At 45.1% G+C, this 27,589-nt stretch overlaps 1 protein-coding gene and 1 long non-coding RNA gene across 2 annotated transcripts in view; one reads left to right on the plus strand and one right to left on the minus strand.

The window, feature by feature from the left end:
• Positions 1–767: 767 nt before the first annotated feature.
• On the plus strand, positions 768–10,601 carry LOC115637507. The gene is made up of 3 exons (XR_003997282.1): positions 768–1,255; positions 6,481–6,602; positions 10,515–10,601. It is a non-coding gene; the product is annotated as an uncharacterized LOC115637507 (long non-coding RNA).
• The window catches only part of KPNA6 (karyopherin subunit alpha 6), a 38,315-nt gene continuing 19,629 nt past the window's right edge, over positions 8,904–27,589 (minus strand). Inside the window, exons 2-14 of the mRNA XM_030538792.1 lie at positions 25,702–25,841; positions 23,775–23,870; positions 23,320–23,419; positions 22,799–22,893; positions 21,697–21,828; positions 21,380–21,468; positions 19,516–19,615; positions 17,579–17,742; positions 15,536–15,614; positions 14,672–14,797; positions 13,951–14,078; positions 12,430–12,608; positions 8,904–10,696 (exon numbers count right to left, since the gene is read on the minus strand). Coding sequence (XP_030394652.1) covers positions 10,509–10,696; positions 12,430–12,608; positions 13,951–14,078; positions 14,672–14,797; positions 15,536–15,614; positions 17,579–17,742; positions 19,516–19,615; positions 21,380–21,468; positions 21,697–21,828; positions 22,799–22,893; positions 23,320–23,419; positions 23,775–23,870; positions 25,702–25,841 — 1,616 coding nt within the window. The 3' untranslated portion in view covers positions 8,904–10,508. The remainder of the gene's footprint in view (positions 10,697–12,429; positions 12,609–13,950; positions 14,079–14,671; positions 14,798–15,535; positions 15,615–17,578; positions 17,743–19,515; positions 19,616–21,379; positions 21,469–21,696; positions 21,829–22,798; positions 22,894–23,319; positions 23,420–23,774; positions 23,871–25,701; positions 25,842–27,589) is intronic.

Raw genomic sequence — 27,589 nt, forward strand, 5'->3', positions numbered from 1 at the left:
GGGGGCTGTGAGGAGAGGGGGCAGGAAGGCACTAGAGGTGGGGGGGAAGCTGTGAGGAGGGGGGGCAGGGAGACACAAGTGGTGGGGTGGGGGGCTGTGAGGAGAGGGGGCAGGGAGACACAAGTGGTGGGGGGGAAGCTGTGAGGAGAAGTAGGCACTAGCCCGGGGGGGGGGGTGATGACACGGGAGCTGTGAGGAGAGGGGGCAGGGAGACACAAGTGGTGGGGTGGGGGGCTGTGAGGAGAGGAGGCAGGGAGGCACTAGAGGTGGGGGGGAAGCTGTGAGGAGAGGGGGCAGGGAGGCACTAGAGGTGGGGTGGGGGAGCTGTGAGGAGAGGAGGCAGGGAGGCACTAGAGGTGGGGTGGGGGAGCTGTGAGGAGAGGGGGCAGGGAGGCACTAGAGGTGGGGTGGGGGAGCTGTGAGGAGAGGGGGCAGGGAGGCACTAGAGGTGGGGGGAAGCTGTGAGGAGAGGAGGCAGGGAGGCACTAGAGGTGGGGTGGGGGAGCTGTGAGGAGAGGGGGCAGGGAGGCACTAGAGGTGGGGGGAAGCTGTGAGGAGAGGAGGCAGGGAGGCACTAGAGGTGGGGTGGGGGAGCTGTGAGGAGAGGGGGCAGGGAGGCACTAGAGGTGGGGGGAAGCTGTGAGGAGAGGAGGCAGGGAGGCACTAGAGGTGGGGTGGGGGAGCTGTGAGGAGAGGAGGCAGGGAGGCACTAGAGGTGGGGGGGAAGCTGTGAGGAGAGGGGGCAGGGAGACACAAGTGGTGGGGTGGGGAGCTGTGAGGAGAGGGGGCAGGGAGGGACTAGAGGTGGGGGGGAAGCTGTGAGGAGAGGGGAGGCTTCATGCACTAGCCTGGCTGCTGCAATGTCTCTTAACCATAACTTCAGCAGCAGGTTCTCCTCTCCCCCCTTCCCCCAGGGCAGTGGCAAAGGCAGCTTTTTTGTTGGCTTGAGGACAGGGGTACTAGGCACCTGGTTTTCAGCTAGAACACCTGGTCAAAAAGGGACCCTGGAAGCTCCCATCAGCATTGCTGACCAGGCTGTTAAAAGGCAGGCTTCTTGCTGTGTGCGCTGCCTGCCCCACGCTCTGGCTCCGCAGAATGGGAGCTGCAGGGGTGGTGCCTGCACTGTGCACTGCTGCCTGTCTGCCTAGGGGCCAGAATTGCTGTCCTCGTCCTGGAGCAGCAGGGAGCGAGGGCAGGCAGTCAGGGAGCCAGCCTGCTTTAGTCCCACTGCACTGCTGAGTGGGCGGTACCTGAGGTAAGTGCTGCCCAGCTGGAGCCTGAACCTCCTCCCACACCAAAGCCCCCTGTACGAGGTGAGAACCCCCTCCTTCACCCCAAACCCTTCATCCCCAGCTCTACCACAGAGCCTGCACCCCCTCCCAATTCCCTGCCTCAGCCCAGTGAAAGCATAGCTGGGTGAGGGTAGAGAGCGTGAGAGTGGGCTTTAGAGAAGGGGTGGGACAGTTGCTGTGGCAAAGGTTATTGGTTTTGTGCAATTTAAAAGGTGGCAATCCTAAAGGACAGGCAGAGGCTACTTTGCCACCTTAATATTAAGAGTTTACCTACACCCCAGCACAAATTCAAATGTCCTAAGCTGCACTGCAGGTAGAGGGGCAGCAATGGTCTGGAGCAGATGTGTGCCACTGATAAAGTCCAGAAAATGACCTAATGGAAACAGACATAGGCTAGGCCCTGTAGCCCTAGCACCTACACAAAGGACGTTTGAGTTATATGAGTGGCTGTTAAGCTGTTTGGGAACAGCTGCCCCCTTCCACACAAACATGGAACTGATGTTAGCTAAGGTGGAAATTGCATTCCTTACCCTTTACATGTTGGTTCTGCAACTATGGCAGGCGGAGTTGTACACTTGATCCCCAGGAACCATAGGTCTGGGCTGCAACAGACCCTTGGTGAGCAAGCAGTAACCAAGAGAATAAAGGGCCACATTTTGTCTAAAGACGACATCAGTCTTGACATACAGTAGAACCTCTTGTGAACACCTCAGGAACCGAGGTTGTAACTGAACAAAACATGGTTTTCAAAAGTTTACAACTGAACATTGACTTAATATGGCTTTGAAACTTTACTAGGCAGAAGAAATGAAACAAGCACAGAAAGTTCTTACCTTTTCAATTTTTTGAAACCTTTAGATTTTGTAGTTCACATTCAACAGTACTTGTACTGTATTTGGTTTTTTGCTGCTGATTGTGTACTTCTGATTCCAAATGAAGCGTGGTGTTGACTGCTCAGTTCATAACTGAGGTTCTACTGTGCTAAGGTTGGATGAAAATTGCAACTCTAAACACTTAACATGTAAGAGCACATTCATGGATTAATTACTGCTGGAGCAGGTAACCTGTATGAAAATTTCTCCAATATGATGTGGTTTAATTAAACCTTGCCCCCTGTGAATGAGTTAGTTGGGTAACTAAAGTGTAAGCATGTTGAGGCAGGGACCCTTCTCCATTTCCACAGTACTGCCTATATGCCATCTACAACAGTGTGGGATAGAGGATAGGTAAAGTAGTGTTTACTACCTTTTGTAGTTTGGGCTTAATCTTACTACAAATGGTCTCCAACAGCTAGAAATGCTCAGACCTTCAGCTGCACCTCAGTCCCAGCTGAGTGGAAAGGATAGAATGCAGAGTTTGAAGACTGCTTTGATTAGTACTTTTTCCTCCTCCTGCTCTATGGTTAAAGAGTGAAATAGGAATGACAGGCTGATCCCAATATAGTAATAGACAAGGATTGGGGTGGCATAGTTGAAATTCATTGGTTGACAGAAGGAAATGTGCATGCCCTAGAAAGTGGTCCTTTGCCCATGTCAGCTTTTTTACATATTGAACATTTATGCATCTCCAAGCTTTTGGAAAGTTTTCCTTGCAGTTAGTGACTCATTTATTGGCAATGATTTTACTAGTATATTGGCATGTAAGCTGTTTGGTACTGGGATGTTCTGTTCATATGTGGGCATCCTGTTGGTACATTTTCAGAGCTGCCAGGAGCCCCACATTTTGACAAACTCAATAATCCAGACAGATTGAGCACCTAGAGCAGCTTTGGAACAGATTCTTTATTTTGCATTGTATCTATTACAGTGTTGGAAACTGATACATTTTCAACTCTGAATGTGTATAGATCTCTAAATCTGTACACATCATACTAGTCCACACTAGAGTCAGGTGAGTATCCTCACAAGGCCGGCCAACCAACCATGGTACGGCTATAATGTACCTCTAAAGGGCCACACATTGGAAAAATAGCCAGAGTTGTTTGACTTTTATAAAAAATGTTTGAAAAAAAAAATAGGTTGAATCACTCTTGGCTGTTGATGTGGCTACATCCTGAAGTCCCGTTCCCAGACTTTTGATTTGGGTAAACTAACAACCACATAGTATTCCTCCCCTTTGTGCCATGCCCACTAGTGGTTTCATAACACAACCCACATATGAGCTGATAAATAAACCAAAAAAAAGTCAGAACACAGCACCAGCTCCACCCTCAAGGGTTTGGCTTCATATGATTTAGTGCTTTGAGCACTGTCACTGCAGCAGAAAAAGCCTCTTAAAGTGCCATTCCTAGGGCCTGTAACAGTTTGTCTATTTTTTTTGTTTTTAAAAAGCAGCATCTTCAGTTTTTGGGTCCCTGGATTGTTCCAAGGAAGGATCCAGAACTGATGAGGAAAGTTTCCAAAATACTATTAATTCTCCAGTATTCTTCTTCCGCCCAGTATTGTAGCTAGAGGTCTGACAGCTGTACCCATCTCTTCTCCTCCTGTGCTCCCCAGAAGGGATTTTAAAATCCTGATCAGTCACAACCCTGGCTGTAGGTGGTCATTTCTTAAAACAAATTCAGTTGGATTATACTGGAGTTTGCAGAGAGCTGTGCTGATAAAAGGCTTATTCACTCAGGAGTTTACCATATCTGTAATAAATGAAGGGTAAGTGACAAGCAAGAGTTCAGATTTACTAGAGAAACTAGTTCTGCACCTCCAGTGAAGGAAAGGAAAGTAGGATTCAGATGAAGAGCTCCACCTCCTTTAGGGCTCTTTTGATGTCACTGCACCAGTTCTGTTGTGCAGACGGGTGCTCTGACTGCTGCTGCCTGAAGGAGGATATATAACACATCCTATGATCAAATTCAGACAATACCGAGAGCTTATTTGCTCTAGGTTAACTGAAGTAGCCCAAGCTCCACACAGTAAAAGGATGAAATCTTCACCCCAAACGGAAGCAATAAAGTATTCAAGATGACATTAACACAGGGCCAAAGGAGAAAAACTAGAAGTTTAGACTGACTAGCTAATTCTAACGCTCTAACCGATGGAGATACTATAAGCTTGGGATGCTTTGCCATAAAGTGAGTAATTCGAAAGGGATCATTTTGATATGAACCAGCAGCCTCTAGCCCCCTCACCACCTTAATCTGGAGAAGTCTGCCACACCAGTCTGATGCAATTCAGCTTTCAGAATGAGACTGCTGTTGGGAATGCAAGCTCAGCACTAGTGCTGCTCTACAGCATGCCATACAGGCCCCAAAGTTTCTGGATTAGGAAATCCAACAGTGGAGATTTTAATCTCCACCTCTGGCTGAGAAGATCCTAAACTCCACTGAGATATGCTCCTCACACTTGTATGTGACAGGACAACAGAATGGTACCTACTGTGGGCAGCCTTAAGACTGTTTTCTGATCACCAAAGAATTTTACTTTAGTCAAGAGAAAGTCGTAATTTGCTTAGACATCACTGGTAATTTGCAAGATATTAGCAAGTATCTGTAACCTGGCTAAATATAGAGCCAAACTGAAGTCAGTCTGGATTTAGACCATTTTAACACTAGAATTTGGATCAGTTTTTAGTATTATACAAGGCCTCTGCATCAATGGATCTTCCATTTTTTGCTACTTCAGTGTTATAATCCCCTTTGGGACACCTTGGTTCGACACTGTTGTAGTTGAAGCTTTACTGCACCTTTAAAGAAGAACTCATGAATGTTGACCTAACTGGACTGCTGGATTGTGAAAACATACCAAGACAGCTAATGAGAGAAGAGACTGTGCTGTTTAATGCAGTATAGTGTTGAAGAGGCTGGTCTAGGAATTAAAAAAAAACCTCAGTGCTTCAGGTTATGATACATGCAGAGATCTGACAGAATTATCAGGCAAGGGATCCAGTATAACTGCACAGATTAAACTTCTGCTAAATACTTAGAGTTAATTGTATCAGTTATCTACCCTAGTCATGTACTAGAAACCAGAGAACCCCAAACACTAGCAGTTAACTGTAATTCCATGCTTGCTTGAGGACCCTTCCTCAAATTATCCCCAACATGTTGTGTGTGGATATTGCTTTCCTGCTGGGTTGTAGTGCTATTGCTCTAGGTAACCAATAAAAAGGAGGTACTGCCAACAGGCAGAAGTCCCTACATGAGAATAGTAGAGCTAGTTTTTATAGCTAGCATCCACTGGGTATACCACACTTGGAGGTATGCTAGATGTGCACAATTACTGAGCAATATAGTATGCAGGAAATAGGTGCTCCCAAAACACTTTGGAGGTTAAGAGATGGTGGTCCCAGAAGATAAGTGTAGGAAGTAGATACCAGACCTAGGGGGATTTATGATGCCCCAGTTGCTGACAGCACAAAAGTAGCACTAAGGTTAACTGAAGGGGTTGGTATAGTCTGTAGTGCAGTCACTGTATGCAATACTGATAAACAACGTATGGCCTTTTTTTCTTAACAAAACAGTAATATTCAAATAAAAGTAGACCTACAAGATGAATGCTTAAATTTCGACATCTCTTGTAGATCTAAGTGGCACTTGTGAGCTGACAAAAATAGAAGTAGCTTAAATGTAGGGGGGCAGGGAAGGGAAGAGATGAATGTTGGTTAAAAATCAAATGGCACACCCCAGAACAGCATTTGTGGAGGTTCTGGAGAGAGAGCTTATCTACAGATATTTAGCATAAATTCAACAAGGTTGATATCAGCATGGATTCTCCTGCACTCTGCAAGAGCAGCTTTCCAAAAGCCAAAAACGTGTTCCCTAATACCAGTTGTAAAGTTCAGATTCAGAAGACAGCAGGAAGTGATGCCTTAAGATTTGTTTTGTGTTTTTTGTTGTTGTTGTTGGGGGGGGAGGGAGAGGGACAGCAGGGTGCAAGGTTTTTTTGGTAACCCAATTATCCACCATTTTCTATAAAAAGCTGTCAAGCTAATTATAAGGAGCAATTCCTCAACAGGTGGCTTGGGCCTAAGAATTCACTTCTGTGGTTCTTAAGGGAAGGCTGGAGTTTTAATCCAGACCATAGTTCACAGCTATGTGTAAGAATGGCTCTTGCCATCAAGGAAAGAAGCAAGCTTCCTCACAGCAGGAAGCTAGTAGGCCCACTCTAAACAAAAAGCCATCCTTACTACCTCTGCAGCTTTTGCCACAAGTTTGTTAGGTAGTTCATCATTTCGCTTCAATCTTTTATTTCAGGAGCCAAAAGTCTCATTTAAAAAGCAACCTTGCAAAGCAGATCCAAATGCTTCTTCGTGCTGCCATGAATGGAAGAAGCTCCAATGGAGTGAAGAGCTTCATTTCTTTTGCATGGTCCTGAGGTAATGCATAGGACACAAAACTGTAGCTTAAGTGATTTACATCAGAAGACTAAGATTGTGGATGAAGCAAGATCGTACCTAGTTTGGTTACCTTTTTGCTACAGAGATGCAGTCCTAAAGCCATCGGGCTCTATCCTTGAAGGATATGTTCTCTTCACCACAGACCTAATATAGTACTCTGGTGAATATAACACCTCAGATAGCTGACTGGTGGAACAGCAGCTCCAAGAATGTCTTCCTCATGAGTTAAGGGATCATGGGGTCACAGATGGCTTTGAAACATACCTCATAAGGCCTTCCACATACAACCTGTCAATAGAAGGGATAGCTTACTGCTTTTCACTTGCCAAAGAGGGAGCCTTTTTGGAAGGGTAAAAGCAAGATGGGCTTAGTATTGACCAGATATCACAGAAAGACTTAGCCTGATGGGAGACAGAGCTGAGGAGGAGGGAAACAGGACAGTCCCACACAAGTCTTCTCCAGTTCTGGGTTTAAAAAGTTATTAAACTTCTCTTGGCTGTAGATCCAAATTTCAAATAGAATATTAATATCCAGAGACTAATTGGTAAAAAAAATTAGACACTGAATATGTTTACCCTAAGCTTAAAATAAGGTTTTATTGATTGGAGAACTGTTCAATTCCATAGTGAATATCACTGTCTCCATAAAGCAGATCATATGAATTTTGTTCCTCTGAAGCCCTTCACTTGGAAACAGTTCCTAGTCAACAACTGGGTATTTTCTGCAGATAAACAGCTTGGTTCTGCAGATTTAGCCCATCCTCCCCCCTGCAGGCTTTCAGGCAGCCTGGCTACCACATCCAGCCCCTGAAGGTCTCCCAAACAACCATGCAGAACAATTCTTTTTACCCACCGACATTCTTTTCCTACTCTCTACAAAGTAGGTGCCTGCTTATACATTGATTTAGGGCAGCATTTTTTAGTTTCAGTGATCCCTGCAAAGCAGTTTGCTACAGCATCTGATTCTCTTCCAAATCCACTGCTGGATTATATGCAGATACAGGAAGAGAAGAGGTGAGGGAAAGGTGTCAGTGCAACAAATCGAGCTTTAGGGTACGTCCTAGAACCTAAAGGACCGTATGCATGGCCATGGAAAACACCTCATTGATGCTAGTGCTGAAAGGCCTATAAGCAGAAGGAAAAATAGCAGCAACCCACACACACCTCCCCACAAAAAAAAATTAAGAGAAAGATAGAACACCCATCTGTGTAAGTGTCACTTAACCCTCAGTTGCTCACTGATATTTTTAATGCAGGGAATAAAAAAAGCTCGAGGCAAGCAAGACTCTTGAATGAGACTGGACCAGTTAGATTGTAGGTAGGCTGACCCCTGGATCATCCCAGATTCTGGGAATATACTCTGCCATCATACTGATGATATTTGAGACCTAGCCTTCTGCTTAAGGCTTGAATTTGAATATAAATCCAGATCTCTTAATTTCGTCGTCTTCCATCAACTGCATAAGGATCCATTAGAAGAGATTTTAATTTGTATGCTCTCCTTTAACAAGCTACCCCAATACATATTACACTGAACTACACAATGAACCTCTCTTTCATAAAAGCCTCAGTACAAAAGCCTTCTCAGCAGCTAACCCAAGCTTTAGAGCAGTGGTTCTCAAACTAGCACCACCACTTGTTCAGGGAAAGCCCCTGCCGGGCCAGGCTGGTTTGTTTACTTGCAGCTCCCACTGGCCAGGCCACTGGGGGCTGCAGGAAGCAGCATGGGCTGAGGGACATGCTGGGCACCCTTCCTGCAGCCCCCACTGGCCTGGAGCCACAATTGACTGAACCTGCAGACATGGCAGGTAAACAAACCTGCCCAGCCTGCCAGGGGCTTTCCCTGAACAAGCAGCAGCTCGAGTTTGAGAACCACTGCTTTAGAGGACGGACAAAAGCATTTCTCCCCACTCTGTTTAAAGAGAAGGAGGGGATGCACACTAGCCAGAGGCATGTGAGTGAGCCCATTGTGGCTAATGTAAGTGGCTTGACAAGTTAACTCTCAAACCTTAATACATTTTTTAAAAATACAATGTTCAGTTTCATTCTTCACAGATAAGCAAAGGTTCCAATTTTAACATGCTTGCTAGGAGTCCAAGCTCCCTGGTAGGTTTCTCCAGATCCTGCAGTGGCACAGCACTCCAGTACTCCATGGCTAAGCTTTCCACACGAGCCACGAGGCTCTATCTAATGTTAAATAATCCACCCCAAACTTGTACTGCAGCAAGTGATAAAGGAACTTTACCATTTAGAGATCACTCTAGCTACAGCCAGCCACCAGTCAAATGCACAGATGTTGTTTATTATTTTTTTAAACGTGAAGGACTTGTGAAATTGGATTTCTTGATTTCATACAACAACTGGCACCATGCTTTGTTTCTTACCCTCTTGAAATTCCCAGTCCCAAATGCTTCCAAACTTGCACTTGCTTAGGACAGCAAGAACAGGGAGGGGATGCACACAGCAAGCCTATCAGACCCCTTGGTGAACCATGTTTTCCCATCCCCTTCCCTCAAATCCCAAAATTGTTTGGGTTTTCCATAGCCTATTGTGTTTTATATCACTCTTGGCTAAGTAAACTCAATCCAGAAAAGGAGTTTAAGACAAATCTATGTTTGCTTGTACAGTACGTGAGTAAACAGAGGAAAAGCAGCAGGACAACCAGTGAGTGAGTTCATAGACCATCATTTCCAGGTGTACCTGCCTCACAGTATTCTATTTACATAAATTACAGAATTTTCATATATATTTTTCTCTGAAGCCAATTAGACAAATATCTACCTATATATAATATATAAAAAATACAGAGCTTTGACTCTTCCTTTTGAAGTAAAATGTACATGATCCAACTGTGAGCAGAAAGTAATCCTGAAAACTCAGGCCCTTTGCTACTGGAGTTAACACCGCACACAATGCTCCTGTCAAGTGTAGCTATGCCTTCCTTCCTCCCCACCCATACAACAATCCACCCCCACCCCATCCATTCAGAAAAAAATCCAAATCTTAATACATGTTTTCATGAAAAAATTTTCAAGTAAAGATGAAGATGGATTTCAACAGTTCTGTGACTTCAATCAGTAGCAATGCAAGTGAAGCCCGTGCAACAGCAGCTGTGCTTCCTCTGTTCAAAAGACCACCAAAAACATCTTCCCCACCTCTTCACAATTACCATCTTTGGGGTTTTGTTGTTTTGTTTTGTTTTTTAAATACCAATAACAGTTCTTTAAAAAAAGAAAAAAATATTTTTAAACAAAGGGAAAAAATCCCTCTCCAGGAAAAGTCTTCCCACTTCTCCTTTGTCCATTTACAATATGTTTCAAGGGGAACTTGGCCCATGTCCAATGGTGCGGTCCACTGAAGGAGAGCTGCGAAAAGGTGAGGGGCTAAACATTGCTCTTGGCAGATTAGAGAGTCTTTAACAAAGAGTATGATGTGCAAAAAAAAAATTAAATAGATCAACCCTAGCTTCCAGGATTAATGTTGTCAGAGAAGAAAACCCTTATCTTTTGATTTGTGTTTTTTCCCCACCCTCCCACTGAAATTTCATTTAAGTACCCGAGGTAACAAGTGACAATATTTCTGAAAGATCACCACAACTTAAAACAAGAGGTGCAATTTGTTACCTCTGTGTCCTTCCTCCACCTTGGTGCCTGCTTTAGAGACATGTATGCAGCAGCAAAAAAAAAAGTGTAAAAAATAAAGTCCCCTTCTTTCCATGAGAGCAAAGCATTGCTTCTAGCTGTTCTCGAAGGAGGAACTGTTTCCTAATGGGTGGCGTGGGTATTTGCGCCTTCTGTTTGTAAGGAGGGGGAAAATGGGACTATAACTCTGGCTGCTCCCAGTTGATTTCTGGCAAGTTTGTGATGTTCTTCCCCATCTGAACACATTATAGCTGGAAGCCTTCCATAGGGGCCTCAGGCTGCTGGAAGATGAATTGCTGCTGGTTCTCGTCTACCTGGGGAGCCAGGCTGGAGTCGTCATCCTCGGCTCCAAAGTAGTGCTCAATCAAATCAAAGGCCTTCTGGTAGATTTCCTGGTTCTCATGGCTCTGCAGGAACTCTATTTTATCCAAGCCTTGGGAAAGAGAAAAATGCAATGTGGCAAGACTGATCAGAACATCCATACTATTCCCTGCCTCCATCTAGCCTTCACCCTTTCAACTGTTTGGGGCCACAAGACCACCATTTGTTCAGCTTGCATTTTGCCCAGCGTTAGAATATCTTAAAAGCCCACTAGCTCCATTACTCCAGAAGAGCTTTTGGATTGACTCTCTCCCAGCCCAATTAAAACTTAGTAAGATGAAGAGTTGTTCCTATTTGGAGATACACCACAAATCAGAAGTCTCATTGGCCAGATCATTTACTGAGCACCAAACAGTGCAAGAGCCACTTCAGACTAAAGGAAGACAGGTCCTTGCCCCAAGCAGCTCACATTCTGGAGAGACAGAAGAGGAAGTGGGAAGAGAAGGGAAGTGACAAGACTAGACTGATCTCTCCAGGGTAGGAACTGCGCTTCTTGTTTTCTATTAAGTGACTAGCACACCTTTGGGCCCTGTAAAAACAGTGATTTTTATGCAAGTGTCTTGTTAGTACCTAAAAAGGTAATTATGGAATTGTCATTCGTTTTCCTGAGGGGCAGCCCTAACCTGGGACATCAATGATACCAATTTGTGAGCGCCCCAACTTTATCTTCAATCACCTCCAGCATCTTGGATGCAAGAGATTTCTAGTCCAAGGAATCCATTTGGCACTTAGACCTTCCTTGGTACTCATCCTAGCTACCCATAATCACAGAATGCAACAAGCCACAGAGCGTGTGCTTATACAGACTAAATTAACTATTGGGGTAAACAGCAGTTAATCCAGAACTTCTAGCATCCCCTCTCTCATACCTATTTGAAGTTCAGAGGAAGTTGACCAACACTTTCAGCAATAGAGCGTAAGCAGCCTCTAATACAGTGGTTCTCGAACTCCCCCCACGGACCACTTGAAAATTGCGGAGGGTCTTGGCAGACCACTTAATGATCTTTCCGAATGTTGTTTGTACTGTTAGCTAACTATTGTAAAGCACTTTGGATAAGAGCACTATATTAAAAAACCTTAAACATTTTTTGTTCTACAAATAAAAGCTCATAACTCATATTTTAATATCAGTAGTCTTATCTTTCTACAGCAATGGATGTGCCCTCTCCCCTGCCATGGCAGCCCCCAAGCTGAGGCTGGGAAGGAATGTCTCTCCCCAGCAGTTGCAGCCCCTGAGCTGGGGAAAGTCTCCGTCTCTGGCCACCACAGCCCTGTATGTCCCAAATTTGCCCCATCCCCACTTCTCACCCCACTGCCCCTTCCCACCTACCCCCTCTCTTCTCCGCCCCCCCCCCAGGCCACCACCTCACTTTACATGTGCATCTTCTCCAGGATCCAGACACCTAATCAGTGGAGCCATGCTTGCGGGGCTTCATAATAAGGTAGGTGGCCCTTTGTTCTCTCATGTCTTAGGGTTGTGAGTTCAATTCTTGAGAGGGCCATTTAGGAATCTGGGGCAAAAAAATCTGTCTGGGGATTAGTCCTGCTTTGAGCAGGGGGTTGCACTAGATACCTCCTGAGGTCCCTTCCAACCCTAACATTCTATGATCTATGTATGGTTGCCCAGGCACACCTTAGAGGGAACTATATGTGGACCACCTGAATAGAACTCATGGACCACTGGTGGTCCACAGACCATAATTTGAGAACCTCTGCTCTAACACATCCTGCATTACTTCCTCCTGGGAATAAGTCACAGGAGCAAGGCCAGTGAGAGCCACTTACCATAGGCTTCCTCAATGAGGCTGCAGTAGGGGTTGATGCCTGTGCCACTTTGCTTGGCCTCCTGCTCACCGAGCCGCAGGATATTCTCCAGGCCATTCAGGGCCACTTGAACAATCTTGGAGTCCATGACAGTCAGCAGGTCACACAGAGGTTTGATACAGCCTAGGTTTACCAAGTACCTGAAGAGAAGGCACAGGGAAGATAAACATTCAATTCATCAAGAGGGAAGGTTAAGTAACATTGTGGCATGCATTTAGGTTTAAAGGGACACTGTCAGGTTTAAGGAAATGTGTATTTTAAATATTGCCTAGCAGATAACCTCCTTTTCATCATTAGCTCTCGAAGCTGGGTGTTTAAATTAAGCACTTTAACCTGTATCTTGAAGCTAACAACCAGGGCCCTTATTTACAATGTGTTAGCACTCAACTCCCATTGAAGTCAGAATCCAGATCTTTATAAGCAGGCAAGTTTTGACATTCTAGTCTGGTTTGTCCAAACTGCTTGAACGACACAAAGTAAACTATGAAACTGGAGGAGTCTATATTGCTTGCTTACAGTCACATGCACTATTTGAAATCCCACCAAAAACTTCACTGGAATTAAAAAAAGACAGACATTCCCCTGGGTCTCAAATTTTGCAGCATCTCTCTTTAAATTAATTATTTAGCCTATAATTAGCCAGGTATTTCTATTCTTTGATAGAGAGTGAGAGATGTATACCCAACATCTGTTTAAATTTAGATTTCCTACATAGGCTGCAGAAAAACAAAGTTAACACCACTAACTCACCTGCATAGGGTCCATATTACATTTTTTCCTGTGTAAAGCACACAATACTGGCAAGTTATAGGGGCACCTTGTAATGCTGCTGCTTCTATTAGATGCACACTTAGAATTTTAAAGACAGAGAAATGTACTTTGAATGAAACAAATCAAAGGGTTTTAAACCCAAGTGCAAGTATTGATGGATTAGGAAATTAGAGTGCTTCGCTGGGTTCTGAATTGTATCAGAGCCAGACTGTGAGCATATGCATGTCAGGTACATGACGCAGACCAGATAGTTCCAGAATTAGACTGCACGGCCAAGATGCTAGACTTGTAAGTGCATCCTTTGAGTGGCACAAGATTTTTAAATAAATACTGTTTATGCTACCTTTGAGGTGTGTTTTAGTTATATAAAACAGTTCACTAATCTATAGCTCAGACGTTGAACTACGAACAGTGACTTCTGGTTTTCAACAGCTACAGTCTCGATGGTGAATACAGAAGCAGCATCAGTAAGTTATCCCTACTTGAATGGCTTTACAGCAAAAAGGGTATTCTCTTCATTGAAAGAATTAGAGCCTAGGGAAAGCTATAAATACATGCTGGATCTCTGAATATATCTTCGAGCTTCTTTCAAGGCCAAGGTGGCCAGAGGAGTTGATGGATGGCCACAAATGCTGATGGCAAACCGATTGTCCAAAGTTGCTATATAGTTTATGGAGTCAAAGTACAGATAAAAACAGCTTCCCAATGTACCTGATCTGCTCTGGGGTTCCTCCTGATGTCGCATTTGTGATGGCCCAGGCTGCCTCTTTCCTCGTGCGGAATTCTGCTTTCTGTAAGATTTCTATCAGCACTGGGAAAATGTTTGCATCTATGACTGCCTGAAGGAAGCAAGAGAAGCAGCATTTAGAACAGGCCAAGCGACTCCTAAAAGGCTAGCAGTCTCCGGGAACAGAAACCTATAACCTTTTCAGTGATCCTCACCTGCTTTTCCTACCAAGTGTAAGATTAAGTTTACTATCCAAGAACTTTATTATTATTGCACCAATACCAAAGGAAGTCTTTGGTCACTGTGTGCATCTCTTTGGATACAGGCCCTTGGAAAGGATAATTACAATCAAATGCCGTACACCAATTGAAAGGCATTATTCTAGGTGTACATCTGAACTCTGGAACCACAATGAAGAGGCAGATTAATCCCCATCTCCCCAAGCTCACTAATTGATTTCAGACCAGGCGCCATTTTTGGGCACAGTTAGCATCATCGAGATCTCTCATGATCATTGTGGGGGCAGTCAAGTAGAACAATGGACAACTAATTGGGCCTGCAAACAACCAGAGAAAAAAGGGAAGTCCAGGGTGTAAAATGTGGCCTTTAAACACCAACTAAGAATCACATAAGCTTTGTTTTAATGGTGCTGCATGGATCCAAGAGTGTTGCAGGTGGGCCTGGCGAGGATTCTAGAAACTGTACCTGTATCTGAGCCCTGTTTCCAGCTGTGATGTTAGAAATGGTCCAGCAAGCTTCCTTCCGGATAGACTCTTTGGGGCTGCTTAATAAATGAAGCAGGCAAGGCAGAGCTGAGCAGTTCAGGATCACCTTAAGAGAAGAGTACAGGATAGGATGACACCATTCGCCCTCCTCCACTTCCATATAGTGGATACTTTCAGCACATCTTTACTAGATTCTTATGGGGAAAAATATTTTCCAACATTTTCCAGAAACTCCTGCCACTGAATGGAGGTGTTCCATTAGGCAGCAGCAGGAAGAGAATGCTTTTCCTATCCTAGAGAGGCATGTGTAGGATCAGACATCCCAGTTGCAAAGTGTCCTTCCAGGAATGCGCTCTGTGTGGTTCAGGAGGCAGACAGAAGACAAGCCTCCCTCCACTGCATCCTGCTCCTCAAGGATGCGACAGAATGAGTCATCCATCCCTAGTTCTTGGATGCTGGAAATGAGAAATTTCAATGACTGGAATTCTGAGACTTGTCTCCCTATACAAACATTGGCTATAACGAGATGCTTGTACACACTATATTTTTCACAAGCACCAAAACAGAGAAGGGACTTTTGTTGTTGTAACTAAATCCTGAGCCATGCCATCATGGCTCAATTCATCTTATGGGCAACCTTGCAGGTTGAGCCATTCCTATTTTGATTAAGGGGTGGGTGTTCTAAGCTAGATTTCATCTTCTAATGGCAAACCTAGAAATCGGAGTGCAGAACATTACCCCCTCCTGTTAGTGATGATCTGGGTTTTTAAATCGGAGACATTTTAAATGCTTCCTCCTGCTCAAATGCTGAATTTGAGAAGTTACCTAGTCACATCCCACTCACCTGGGTCTGGATGTCATCACCCGTCACAATGTTGCCTACAGCTCGCAAAGCTGGGGAAGCTACTTTATAATCATTGTGCCTACAAGAAATAGGATGGGAAAGGAACATCAGTCCAAGCCCTTCGTAACAGAATCCCTCCACCCTCTTCACCCCCCATTTAGTTAAAATTCCACCATCAGAAGCACACAGCAAAATGTATCCAAATCAAAGACAGTCACTGAAAGAGCAAAGACTGTCACCATAAGAACAGCCTTTGTCCTCTTACAACCATAAGCTTCATGGACCACTTCCTGTCACCTTCAAATCACTCCTAACTTTAGTCTTTCATGCCCTTCCTCACTGTTGTGGCATCCAATTAACAGTAGCCAGAACACTCCTGAAAATGCATTTATTTTGCAAACCCTCAAGATGCAATGCAAATGAAAGCCATCTGCGTTAGACAACTGTCAAACAGATGGTCAAGGGTTAATAGAACAAAAAGTACTTCATGTCTCTTTTGCCTGTAAAGGGTTAAGTTCAGTGAGCCTGGCTGTTACCTGACCAGAGGACCAATCGGGACAGGATACTTTCAAATCTTGAGGGAGGAAGGTTTTTGTGTGTGCTGTTAGTGTTTGGTGGTTGTTCTCTCTGGGTTCTGAGAGTGACCAGATGTGCAGCCAGGTTTCTCTCCAATCTCTTTGATACAGTCTCTTATATATCCAGAATAGTAAGTACGAGGTAGATAAAGCGAGTTAGGCTTATTTTTGTTTTCTTTATTTGCAAATGTGTATTTGGCTGGAAGGAGTTCAAATTTGTATTTTGCTGAAAGGATTTTAATTTGTTCTTGTATACTTAGGCTGGGAGGGTATTCCCAGTGTCTATAGCTGAAAGACCCTGTAACATATTCCATCTTAAATTTACAAGGATAATTTTTACTGTTTTTTTTCCCTTTAATTAAAAGCTTTTCTTGTTTAAGAACCTGATTGTTTTTTTATTCTGGTGAGACCCCAGGGGACTGGGTCTGGATTCACCAGGGAACTGGTGGGGAGAAAGGAGGGAAGGGGGAGAGAGAGAGAGAGAGGTTAATTTTCTCTCTGTGTTAGGATTACTTTCTCTCTCAGGGAGAGTCTGGGAGGAAGAGAGAAGGAGGGGGAAGGTGAATTTTCCTCTGTTTTAAGATTCAAGGAGTTTGAATCACAGTGATCTTCCAGGGTAACCCAGGGAAGGGAAGCCTGGGAGAGGCAACGGTGAGGGAAAGGGTTTACTTTCCTTGTGTTAAGATCCAGAGGGACTGGGTCTTGGGGGTCCCTGGGCAAGGTTTTGAGGGGACCGGAGTGTACCAGGCACTGGAATTCCTGGTTGGTGGCAGCGCTACAAGTACTAAGCTGGTAATTGAGCTCAGAGGAATTCATGCTGGTCCCCATCTTTTGGGCGCTAAGGTTCAGAGTGGGGAATTATACCGTAACACCACACAAATTCATCAACAGATCTAAAAGAGCAGTGACTCTACAGAGAGTTCAATGGATAAATATTACAAGAGTGTCAAAAGACAAGTTTATTTGGAATGTGCTCTATTTATTCCGTTATTGATCCTTTTCTTCTAACATTAGAATCGAGCCAACAAAAAGATTACTTTAAGCTTCCATAGAGGAGTTTTAAAGCATTAGAGCAGCACAAAGTGTACTGTCTTAGTCTGGCATCAATACCATAGACTTTGCCCATTCATGGGTTAGACTAATCTCAGGACCAGCATTGTCTTGGTGTATCATGCTCTTCCTAGCATAAAGCACTACAGCTACTCTTCCAGCACTATACAGAGACCTTTCCCCCCGTCCGATAGACCAACACAACCCATGTCACATATTCCCACATACCCAAGGATACTAGATAGATAATCCCTCTGACACAAGCAGCCTTAGTTTTCTCCCGATTGGGCACCAGTTTGGAAACATTAGTGCTGTGGTGAGCTTTACCGTGATAAGCAAAGGTTAACAAGACAAACCCATATTCACATGGGCTGTTTGGTCCAAGGTCTTCGCCTCTTATGCAGGATGACACACTTACATTAACAGCTCTACCAGTCGCCGACACACCCCGGAGTCTATTACTGCTTGGATTTTCTCATTGGGGCCATCTGATAGGTAGGAGAGTGCCCAGCAGGCATCTGCCAGCAAGTCGGAGTCACTGCTGAATAATAATCGGGATAATACTGGCAAGCAAGGAGACACCTAAAATAAGAATAACCAACCCCCACCCCAGAGAAAGAAAGTTTAGAAAAGGTTCCTTGAGAAGAGGCAAGGCAGCTTTGTGTGCAAGCTATGCCAAACGTCAGTGTGTTTGAATGAACTGGATACCATCCTGTGGGTAGGTGGGGTTCTCACCTAGATTTCTAAATCCACCACAATTAACAGCACCAAAGAACTGGTTCAAGTAACATCAGAAACCAAAGTTCCCATTCATACTTTTGATACGTAGGACCTTACAGATATTGTTCAGTTGTCTGACAAAGTGTTGACAGTTGTTGATATAATAGGGGTAGTTTTGGATACACAGGTTCCTACATAGTTCACATAACCTTGTAGCAAAGGAGATTCAAGTTACAACAGGGCCTCTCCAATGGTCACTAACTCAGCATAAGGGGTCATCCCTCTCCAAAACTAAATATCCAGTTCTAAGCTTTTTACCATTCTTTATAAAATGAACAACAGCTGGACTGTTAGCAGCTTGGATGACAAGCACTCCTCATATAAGAAAGCCACCTCATTCCCCACCCCTTTGATAATCTTGAACAGCCAGCCACCACCATACTTGGTAACCTATGTAACAGTGCACAGACTTACACATATTTCTAACTATCCATCACAGCAGCTTCTCCAGCCTTATCAAGGGAGTTGTCAAGTAACAGACCTTAACCACAGTGTTAACCAAAATAGGGAGCAAAGGTCCTCCAGTCCTACTTAATGTAGAGGACAGGGGCCCCAAAGGGAAGGGGTGCAGAGAAGAGAAGGCCTTCTATGGGTAATAAGTCAGTCTGCTGTGAAGGATTTCTATATTTTGAAGTTCAGAGTTTGTTCCAATTTGGAAAAAATTCCAAAGTTTTGAGTTCTCACTGAAAAGAATGGAGCCCCAGCTCTGGGGCAGCCTGCATGGCCTAGACCAGGGGTGGGCAAACTACGGCCTGTGGGCTGGATTGGACCCCTGAGCCATTTTAATCCAGCCCTCAAGCTCCTGTTGGGGAGTGGGATCTGGGGCTTGCCGCGCTCCAGCCAGGGAGCAGGGTTGGGGGCTGCTCTGTGCGGCTCCCGAAAGCAGCTACATAGCCCCCTCTGGCTCCTATGCACAGCAGCAGCCAGGTGGCTCCGCTTGCTGCCCCTACCCCAAGCACCACCCCCACAGCTCCCATTGCCCAGGAACCACAGCCAACCCCAGGAGCTGCAGGGGTGGTGCCTGTGGACGGGGTAGTGCATAGCAGAGCCACCCAGCCACACCTCTGTGTAGGAGCCAGGGTGGGGGGAGAGGGACAGACATGTCACTGCTTCTGGAAGCCATTTAAGGTAAGTGCCACCTGGAGCCACCTCCCCCCACCCCTCAACCCCAATTTTGTGAGCATTCATGGCCCGCCATATAATTTCTATATCCAGATGTGGCCCTTGGTCCAAAAAGTTTCCCCACCCCCTGGTATAGACCTTGGGGTCTCTGACTCGGAGTCAGTCCAGCAAGTGGACTGCCAAGGAGCCCACGGATGGAAAGCTATCAGGAAACAAACAGGCAGGTTGTAAAAAGCTGCCTAGCAGCCCATGTCCCGTCAGGCCCCTGCCTTATTCCCAGCAGAATTTCATCCATCCCCATCAGATGTTTAGATAGAGATCAGCAAACTCCAAGAAATGTTTAGTCTGAATGTCGCTGACAACCTCTAGAGGTAGCAGACCTCAGGGTCTTGCTGAGGTTCCCTCTCCAGAACAGCTTCTGTTTCCATTAACAGGAAAGGATCAATTCCTCACCTTGTCAAATTCAGGTGGTGGGTTCTTCCCTCTGCACAAGTTTGACAAGGCCCAGACAGCATTTCGAGTCATTGTCAACCTGGTGGACTTGGTGAGGAGCCTTAAAAAAAAAAGAGAGAGAGAGAACCACCAGCTATTATACTCCCAGGTTAAGTCAGTTTGAGTTGCCTGTAAACCAGCATGATTCAATATGAAGGAACGCAATAAGAGTCCAAGAGGTTCGAGACAGCTGCATCCACTTGCTAAGCCTAGGTCTGAAAAATTCAGATGATGCTAATGTATATTTCATGAGCCTCACGCATGGATCATGAAGAAAGATGAACTCTGGCTACCCCAAGGGCAGAAATAATAGCTGGTTAACAGCACAACTCTGAACAGGAAGCACATACTGTCTTCAACTAAAATTGCAGGGGGGGAATTTAGGTCAGTAGAATGCAATTTCCCATGATTGAATTTGGCTAAGACATCCAGATACACCCACACTCTTATGAAGAGGTCCATGGGATATTCAGTGACCACAAATGATCAGGACCTCATTTTTAGCTCTCTTCAGATGAGATCAACAGCTTTAGGCCTCCAGAATACTAGTTCAGTACTGACCCAGGAACAGAGCTATTAGCAATACAATCAATGCCACTTCTTGTGTGGGTTTCCCCCCCTCCCTGACTACACAACTGTATAGAAATTATGGTGAAAGATTTGATAATGCTTTCAACAAACTGGGATTTCTGCTGGTAGCAACCTCATTGCCAACACTGACAGTATGGAAGATTTATCCTGTGGTAAAGGGCATTTCAGGAGAAAACCAGCTTTCAGATTGCTAAGTCATTGACCTTCATAGAGGGCCCAGCAATTCCAGTTGAAATTAGAAGCTTTGTTCTTTAACACTTCATGGTTTATACAGAGCGAGAAGTTACCACCCGGCTCTTAGGACTCTGCATGAAATAAGATGGGGCAATGTGGTGCTTTCCTCTTGGACCATGACCAGCTCTGTGCACCTGTCACAATCACCACCACGAATAAAACCAATCCCTTAACTCTTGGACAGCAAAGTCACCAGCTTAGCCTCTAGGAGCCTGAAGTGAGCAACTATTATAAGAGTCTGTTGACTTGCTCGCACCATCTGTGGCAAAGCACTTATCTTGCCACTAGAAAAAGCATCAGTTCACCCAGAATAGGATGGGGCAATTTAGACAGTTTTGAATTTAATTAATATGGCTAGTACTTGAAAGCACTATCTAGGTGAATCTTCCCATCTCCATTTCTAGTGTGCTGAAGCAGCTGTCAGGACTCGAGTGTTAAAACAGAGGCAGAGGGCACAGTGCAAACACCTTCTTCTCCTCAACCCTGGGAAGACTTCAGTATAAACAGGAGGAACCTGTTAGTCTGTAGCTGTATCTCTTTGGGTTAGGATGATCAGATAGCAAGTGTGAAAAATCAGGACAGGAGGTGGGGCATAATAGCAGCCTACGTAAGAAAAAGCCCCAAATATCAAGACTGTCCCTATAAAAATCGGAACATCTGGTCACTCTACTTTGGGTTCTCAGCACTTACTGTATATGCACTTCTGAACAGGCCCTGTGACTTCAGAAAGGACTGTCTGGTATACTCTGTAATGGGTTCATGCTGTGCACAGCAAGCGTAAGAATGTGAGAGAAGGTGAGTTAGCTAGCAAGTCCTGACGTGTATCAGACACCAGTCTCATCTGCTAACCCATCTGATGCCATTTGCAGGCTAAGCTGACTCCCAACTAACACACACTCTTGGTGTCCAAGTTGGGTGAACAGACCTACCTAAGAGGATACTCTGCTTTAGTACATTCAAGCTTTAAGAACTGTATTGCCAAGTGTTCATGGCTACTCACAGTAACAAGGGAGGAAGAATAGAGCAGTTAAGAACATAATCTCTACACACAGAGCTGTCTCCAGCGATGTTCCCCAACGCCCAGACAGCCTGGAAGGAAAGAGCAGCAGTTTTAGCATTCACACAGTCTTGGACTAGAGGAAGAAGGTAGCACTCTCCTAGGAAAATGTTTCTATGACTCCAAGTAAGTAGGCCAAACCGACAGACGCTCCTGCTCTGGAGCTGCTTGCCAGACACTTTCATGCATGTTAAACACTTAGTTGAAACCCAGTGTCTATAACGCTCAGCCTATCCCCAGAAAACTCTAATGAACCATACCTGTTCTTGGACATCCTCAAAGTCAGAGTTTAACAGTTCTATGAAGATAGGAACTGCCCCAGCCTCAATGACTATTTTTGTTTGTTGGGAGGTTCCCGATGCAATATTCGTCAAAGCCCACGCCGCTTCAAACTGAAACAAGCAGATCGGTAATAAGTTACTGAACAGCTGCACAATGGCATAAGCCCAACAACCTTAACCAGAGCAAAACATAAGCCAAAATCAATAGCTAATCCTCCTTTCTTCTTGTGCTCTCACGTCTACAGGGGGAATTGTTTTACGAGGCAACAAGTCTTCCTCCACAATCTGGCTGCTCACTGAACATGCTAGTTTTGGCACAACAATGGTAGTTCTAGGGAAATCTACAGCTTTTTTAGGAGTGGGGTGGACTTTGGGATACCCAGGGTAGACCCAGCCCACACCCACCTGAAGCAAAGGGAATATCAGTTTTTCAGGGTCAAAGACCTATAAAATGAAGTAGTTGCACACGTGTCTCATCTCTCTGCCAAGACTGCAGTTCTTCTCAGTATGGGATTAACAAGGCTGCAGCTCACTTCCACTTTTCAGTGGTCAGGCCAGAAAGTACTACCTCACCACCACTACACCCCAAAGCCTCAGACCATTCCCCACTAGGAGGAATGCAGTCTCAAGGTGGCCCAGAAGAGTTCCTGACCAGATCTTTGTATTGGGTGGGAAGTGAACAGCCAACTCTATGCCATGCCACTCCCCTGGATACCAGTACAGGTTTGGCATTTGTTATTCTGAGCCCTAGGTGAGGCAGAGCTGCATATTTCGCTCTTTATCTCCCTTTGCTGCAAGCTTTCATGAGCGATTTTAATGGCTAAGCTCCCATTAAATTCTCCTTGGAGAATTCTCTCTATAAAATGAGACCTCCTGGAGGAAAAGGAAGTAGATGACCATCTTCCTAACACCCTCAGTTGGGTTGGACGTGAGAAAATGTAGTCTCCTCAAAGAAAAGAGGCTCATGCTCTACAACTTCTAAGATACCACCTTTGCTTGCTTGCTGCTGAAAGATTCACACTGCTCAGCTCTGAAGTGCTTTTTATTCACAATATGAATCCTTCATGGTACTCTCCTTTACCTGTAGTGTGCAATTTTCACTTCTCTTCAGGAATTCAACAAACCTGTCCACCACTCCCTGAGTATTTATCACTTCATCTATCGGAGGATTCGGCTCTAGGAAGAAGGAGGCAGGGTCAAAACTCAGTAGCGGCATTTAAATTTAATGCAGAGGTCTAGTTCATCGCATTAAATCCACTCCAACAATTTTAACTTGTACTTGGGCTGACAAGGCAACTAGCCAGAAGGTGGCTTTTTCCACAGTTCACCCAGCTGTAAGTCACAGAAGCATTTCCTAAATGCTGTAAAGCCAGTAAGATACAATACTAATAGTCGATATAGGTTTGGTATTCCCTCCCCATCCAGTGTTAATCAGGAACAGACATGGCAATGGGCATAAGTGACATTAGATGGAATTCTTTTGTCCCCAAACCCAAAGTTATTAACTCTCTGTACAGCAGCAAGACTGTGCTAACTGCTTCAGACAGCTAAGACAGTTACCTATGAGAGCTTATGAGCTAAGAAAAGGAGCTCTGCTTTTACCTTTGGAGAGCAGTTTCCTGAATTTCTGGGTGGTCGCTAGCTGCAGATCAGGGTCCTCTGAGAAAAGCATCTCTACCATCTCTCTCGTGATCACTCCCTCCTAAGATGGCAGGAAAAGCAATGTCAGAACCACAACTCCAACCTTATGGTTGCAGACCTCAAAAATCAGAACAACTTAGTACCACCAGAATCCTGTGCTCATCCTTTTGATCGGAAGACTAATCTAAGTCAGGACCACACCACTCTTGAAAGTCTAATCCTGGAAGGCTTTTAAAAAACCTCATCTGCAATATTCGTCAAAGTGATGAGTGCATGGGGTTACGAAGGGTAGTGAATTAAGGAGTACTAGGGCATGGTACCTATGCATTTGTAAAGGGTTAAAGTTTGTTGATTTTGTGATCCCCAGAATTAAGAGTCCGGGTAAGGGAGGGAGTACGTCACTCAAGAAGCCTTACCCCAGCTGTGGCAGTGCTGACATAGGAATCCATGAGGAGGCTATCAAACATGGCAGCATCTTCATTGATAAGTTCCACATTTCTCCTTTTAAATAGCTGAAAAGAGATTACAAGCAGAGTGAGCGGTATCTGTCACAAGGCAATGCCTGACTTGGAGCCATCACAACTGAGCAGTCTGGTTCCACAAACCAAGCACGTGCTAGACCAAGTGCAACTTAATAGGGGAGTGGCCGCTTAACACACCAGCTGAGCACCTCTGCAGAACAGTTTGACCTATGAATCCTGGTAGGAGTGGACCAAGTTCTACCCTTAGTAGTATCCAGGGGTTTCCCCGGGGCTGTGTGGCGTAGGCAAGTGCAGAACTTGGCCCAATGAGTTTAGAAAAGAAGAGCCAGGTTGTGGACCAGGGCCGAGGCACAGGTAGAGCTGTGTGGGAAGCCTGCAGCATTTGCCAGTTCTACATGTGGTTCTATCTACAGGAACTTCTCACTTAACATTGTAGTTATGTTCCTGAAAAATGTGACTAAGAGAAACAGTGTTAAGTGAATCCAATTTCCCCATAAGAATTAACGTAAAGGGGGGTGGGGGTGTTAGGCTCCAGGGAAATTTTTTTCACCAGACAAAAGACATGTCGTTTGACTCTCAGATGTGACTAAGTGAGTGAATATCCTCTGGCCCCAGAGCTCTGGTGAGGGTGTGGGCCAACACTCCTAGGCCTGCAGAGTCCTCCCCGAGCAAGCTCTGTGGGTTTTGGCTGGACATGGGAGCCAGGCAGAGCAGGCAAGCAGCAGCACATAAGAAGGGACATTGTGCTGCATCCTTCCGCAGCACCCAATGGGGATGTCTCTGCTGGCCTCGGAGCAGATGATCACACAAATGCCTGCTCTAGTCAGTCAATTAATGTCCCCCCCACCCCCACCCCACCAGGGTGCTGGGGAGACCAATCTGCCAGGTCGCATGATACACTTGGGACACACAACACAGAGACATTGGGCCTCTAGATCCCTGCAGAGCTGGAGACAGCCATGGGCTTCTTGGGCCACAAGCACTGATTTTTCAAACTGCCAGGGGCAGATGCTTGACCCCTAGCTCTGCCCCAGGCCCCACCCCCATTCCACCCCTTCCCCTAAGGCCCCACCCTCAGCTCCATTCCCATCCCACCTCTTCCCACCCAGTTCTGCCCCCTCCCCGGAGCATGCTGTATTCTCACTCATCCCCCCTCCCTCCCAACCTCCCTGCATGCTACAAGACAGCCGATTGCAGCTGGCAGGAGGCATGGAGACAGAGGGAGGAGGTGCTGATCCATGGGGTCTGCTGGCGGACAGGAGGCGCTGGGGAGAGGGGGACTGGAGGGCATTAGAACATTGCGCAAATTTAAACGTGCATGTTCTCTAATAGAATAGTGACTTCAGAAAACAACTTTAACCGGGGTGATTAAATGAGTTACTGTATCTCATTTTCACATACTCCAACTAAAAAATACCAAGGACAAGGAAAAGCTGCAGCCCATTCATTTACTTGTTCTTCCTGCTCAAGAGCAGGCAGTGCCATTTTTTTAGCTGGCTGTGAAGTCCTTAGATCTCCCCCCAAAGATATGAGATCCAGGAAGTCTTCCCCTTATCCATGATCACAGAAAGCCAGACAGATTTCCACTGTGGTATCTGGAACACTGCATTTGCAGCATGTGCAATACCTGTGAAACCCACAGGGAGCAGAGAGTTCTCCAAAGGAGCCACATTCTGAGCAAAGGTGTGGAAAAAACCAGCAACATTCCACATCCATATGTGGAAGCAGCCTCGTAGGGGGTGGGGGGGAGAAAAAGTGACCCATCAAGTCTTCATCAGCTGGTCCCCTTAAGGAGCAACTGTTGGGTAACAGCATTTCTGGTTGAATTAAGCCCCTGAACATCCCCCTCCACACAGGTTACCTGTTGCTCTCGTTTCTGTTTGCGTAGTTGGATCCCTTCCTCTTCCCTTCTCCGACGCATTTCCTCAGGGTTTAGGGCTTTGTTTTTGTAACTCTTCATTCGATAGTTATCCTTATCCTTTGCGGGACTTGCCATGGTTTCTATGGAAGAAGAAGAAACCAGAAAAGTAGGATCAGATTTCACTGCAGTCACTGTCCTTCTCCCCCAAGGAAAATGGGCACATGCCATTGCACAGAACAGTTCAGTTTAACAATCTCTTAAGAACATAAGATGCAGTTGAGATATCCAGCTTAGAAAGTGCAGTACTGATCTACAACTAGTGTGTTATTGTTTTACAGTGTGAGAATGTTCTAAGCTAGAAGCTTGACACAAACATATCTACAACTCTGAAAAGCAACCTGGACCTGTACGTCACTGTATGAGGCACACTTCTCCCTGCGTGAGGTTAGTACTCACTGAACTAATACCATTGTCCTCAGGAGACAGCAAGCCTGAAGCTACCTCGATTTTCAACACTTTAGACTGTGCCAAGAGTACCTGCACTGTACTACAATCACAGGTGTAAGCAGCACCTTCAAAGAAGATTATTCTTCCTCTCCTCCCCACCCCATGTTCTCTAGAGCAGGCCAACAGGTCAAGAATTTGATGACCAGTAACCACAACATATTCAGACATTTCAGAGCAGCCTGGTCTGCGCAGAAGGTGTTACACTGAGTTAGGAGTTAAAGAAATTCCATTCTGACCCATTTTATGTTGTAATGTAGGGAGACTTCGCAATTTATGAAGTTCACACTTCCATAAATTTAAACACAGCACAATCACAGCTCCAAACCATTCAGAGGTGAACATATGTAGGTCTGAAGTCCAGACAGGGCATAAAACAATCCAACAAAATTCACTTCAAACAAAACTTCAGCCTAATTCCAGGCCCTTTAAAAGAAAATATTACAAGCATGCGACACACCATTCAGCTGGGAATGGCATGTAGGCCAGGCTTGTCCAGAGAACTAGACTATTTTGATGGTGTTCAGCTCTCTGAGAAGCACTGCTAATTATTTTGTCATGTTTCAAATCAATATTTTAAAAACTTTGGTGCCTGCACATTCCACTCTAGAGTCACAGAAAAACATTCTTGTATTTGGCACAGGAAGAGCAATTATTGCTAATTAGTGGCAAAAGAGGAACTCAGAAGTAAGACCATGTAAATTTCTCAGTGTTATCCAGTTTATGCAAACATAGTACTGCCTCAACAGGGTTAAAAAAAAAAAAAAGAGGTTTTGGTATTCAAGTACAGATTCAGCCAAGCCATGTGTTTAGTGTTTCAAATCATACATGAGCAGGTGTCATTCCCAACCCTGTTTTAAGATACAATTTACAGAGTGTAGAATAAAAACATGCATCCCTTCCCAGGAGAACAAACACACGATAGAGTTCAGTACAAGTCTCCCTACCCCCAAAAGCTTGGCTGCTCCTAGGATTCCTACCTCAGGACAACTCCACCCACACCCAAGTCCTCTCTAGAGGTTCTCCCTCCTCCTTTATATCCAGATGAATTAAAGCCAGAAGCCTCTGAGTCAGGAGAACCCATTCAAGGTTTTCCAGCAGGACGACACACACACACACACACAGTATTATCTCTCTTCCTACTGTATTTTCCACTCCATCCATCTGATGAAGTGGGTTTTAGCCCACAAAAGCTTATGCCCAAATAAATTTGTTAGTCCCTAAGGTGCCACAAGTACTTCTCGTTCCTTGTTGTGAAATGGACCAGCAAGACAACTGAGGGCCAGAGAACAAAAGATGCATGAAGAGATGGAATGACTGGCAGGATGGGTTGCAATATAGTACAAATTATTTACTTCTAACTCTGCTTAACATCTCAAAGTCC

Source organism: Gopherus evgoodei, chromosome 20 (assembly GCF_007399415.2).
Source record: "Gopherus evgoodei ecotype Sinaloan lineage chromosome 20, rGopEvg1_v1.p, whole genome shotgun sequence".
Taxonomy (NCBI): Eukaryota; Metazoa; Chordata; order Testudines; family Testudinidae; genus Gopherus; species Gopherus evgoodei.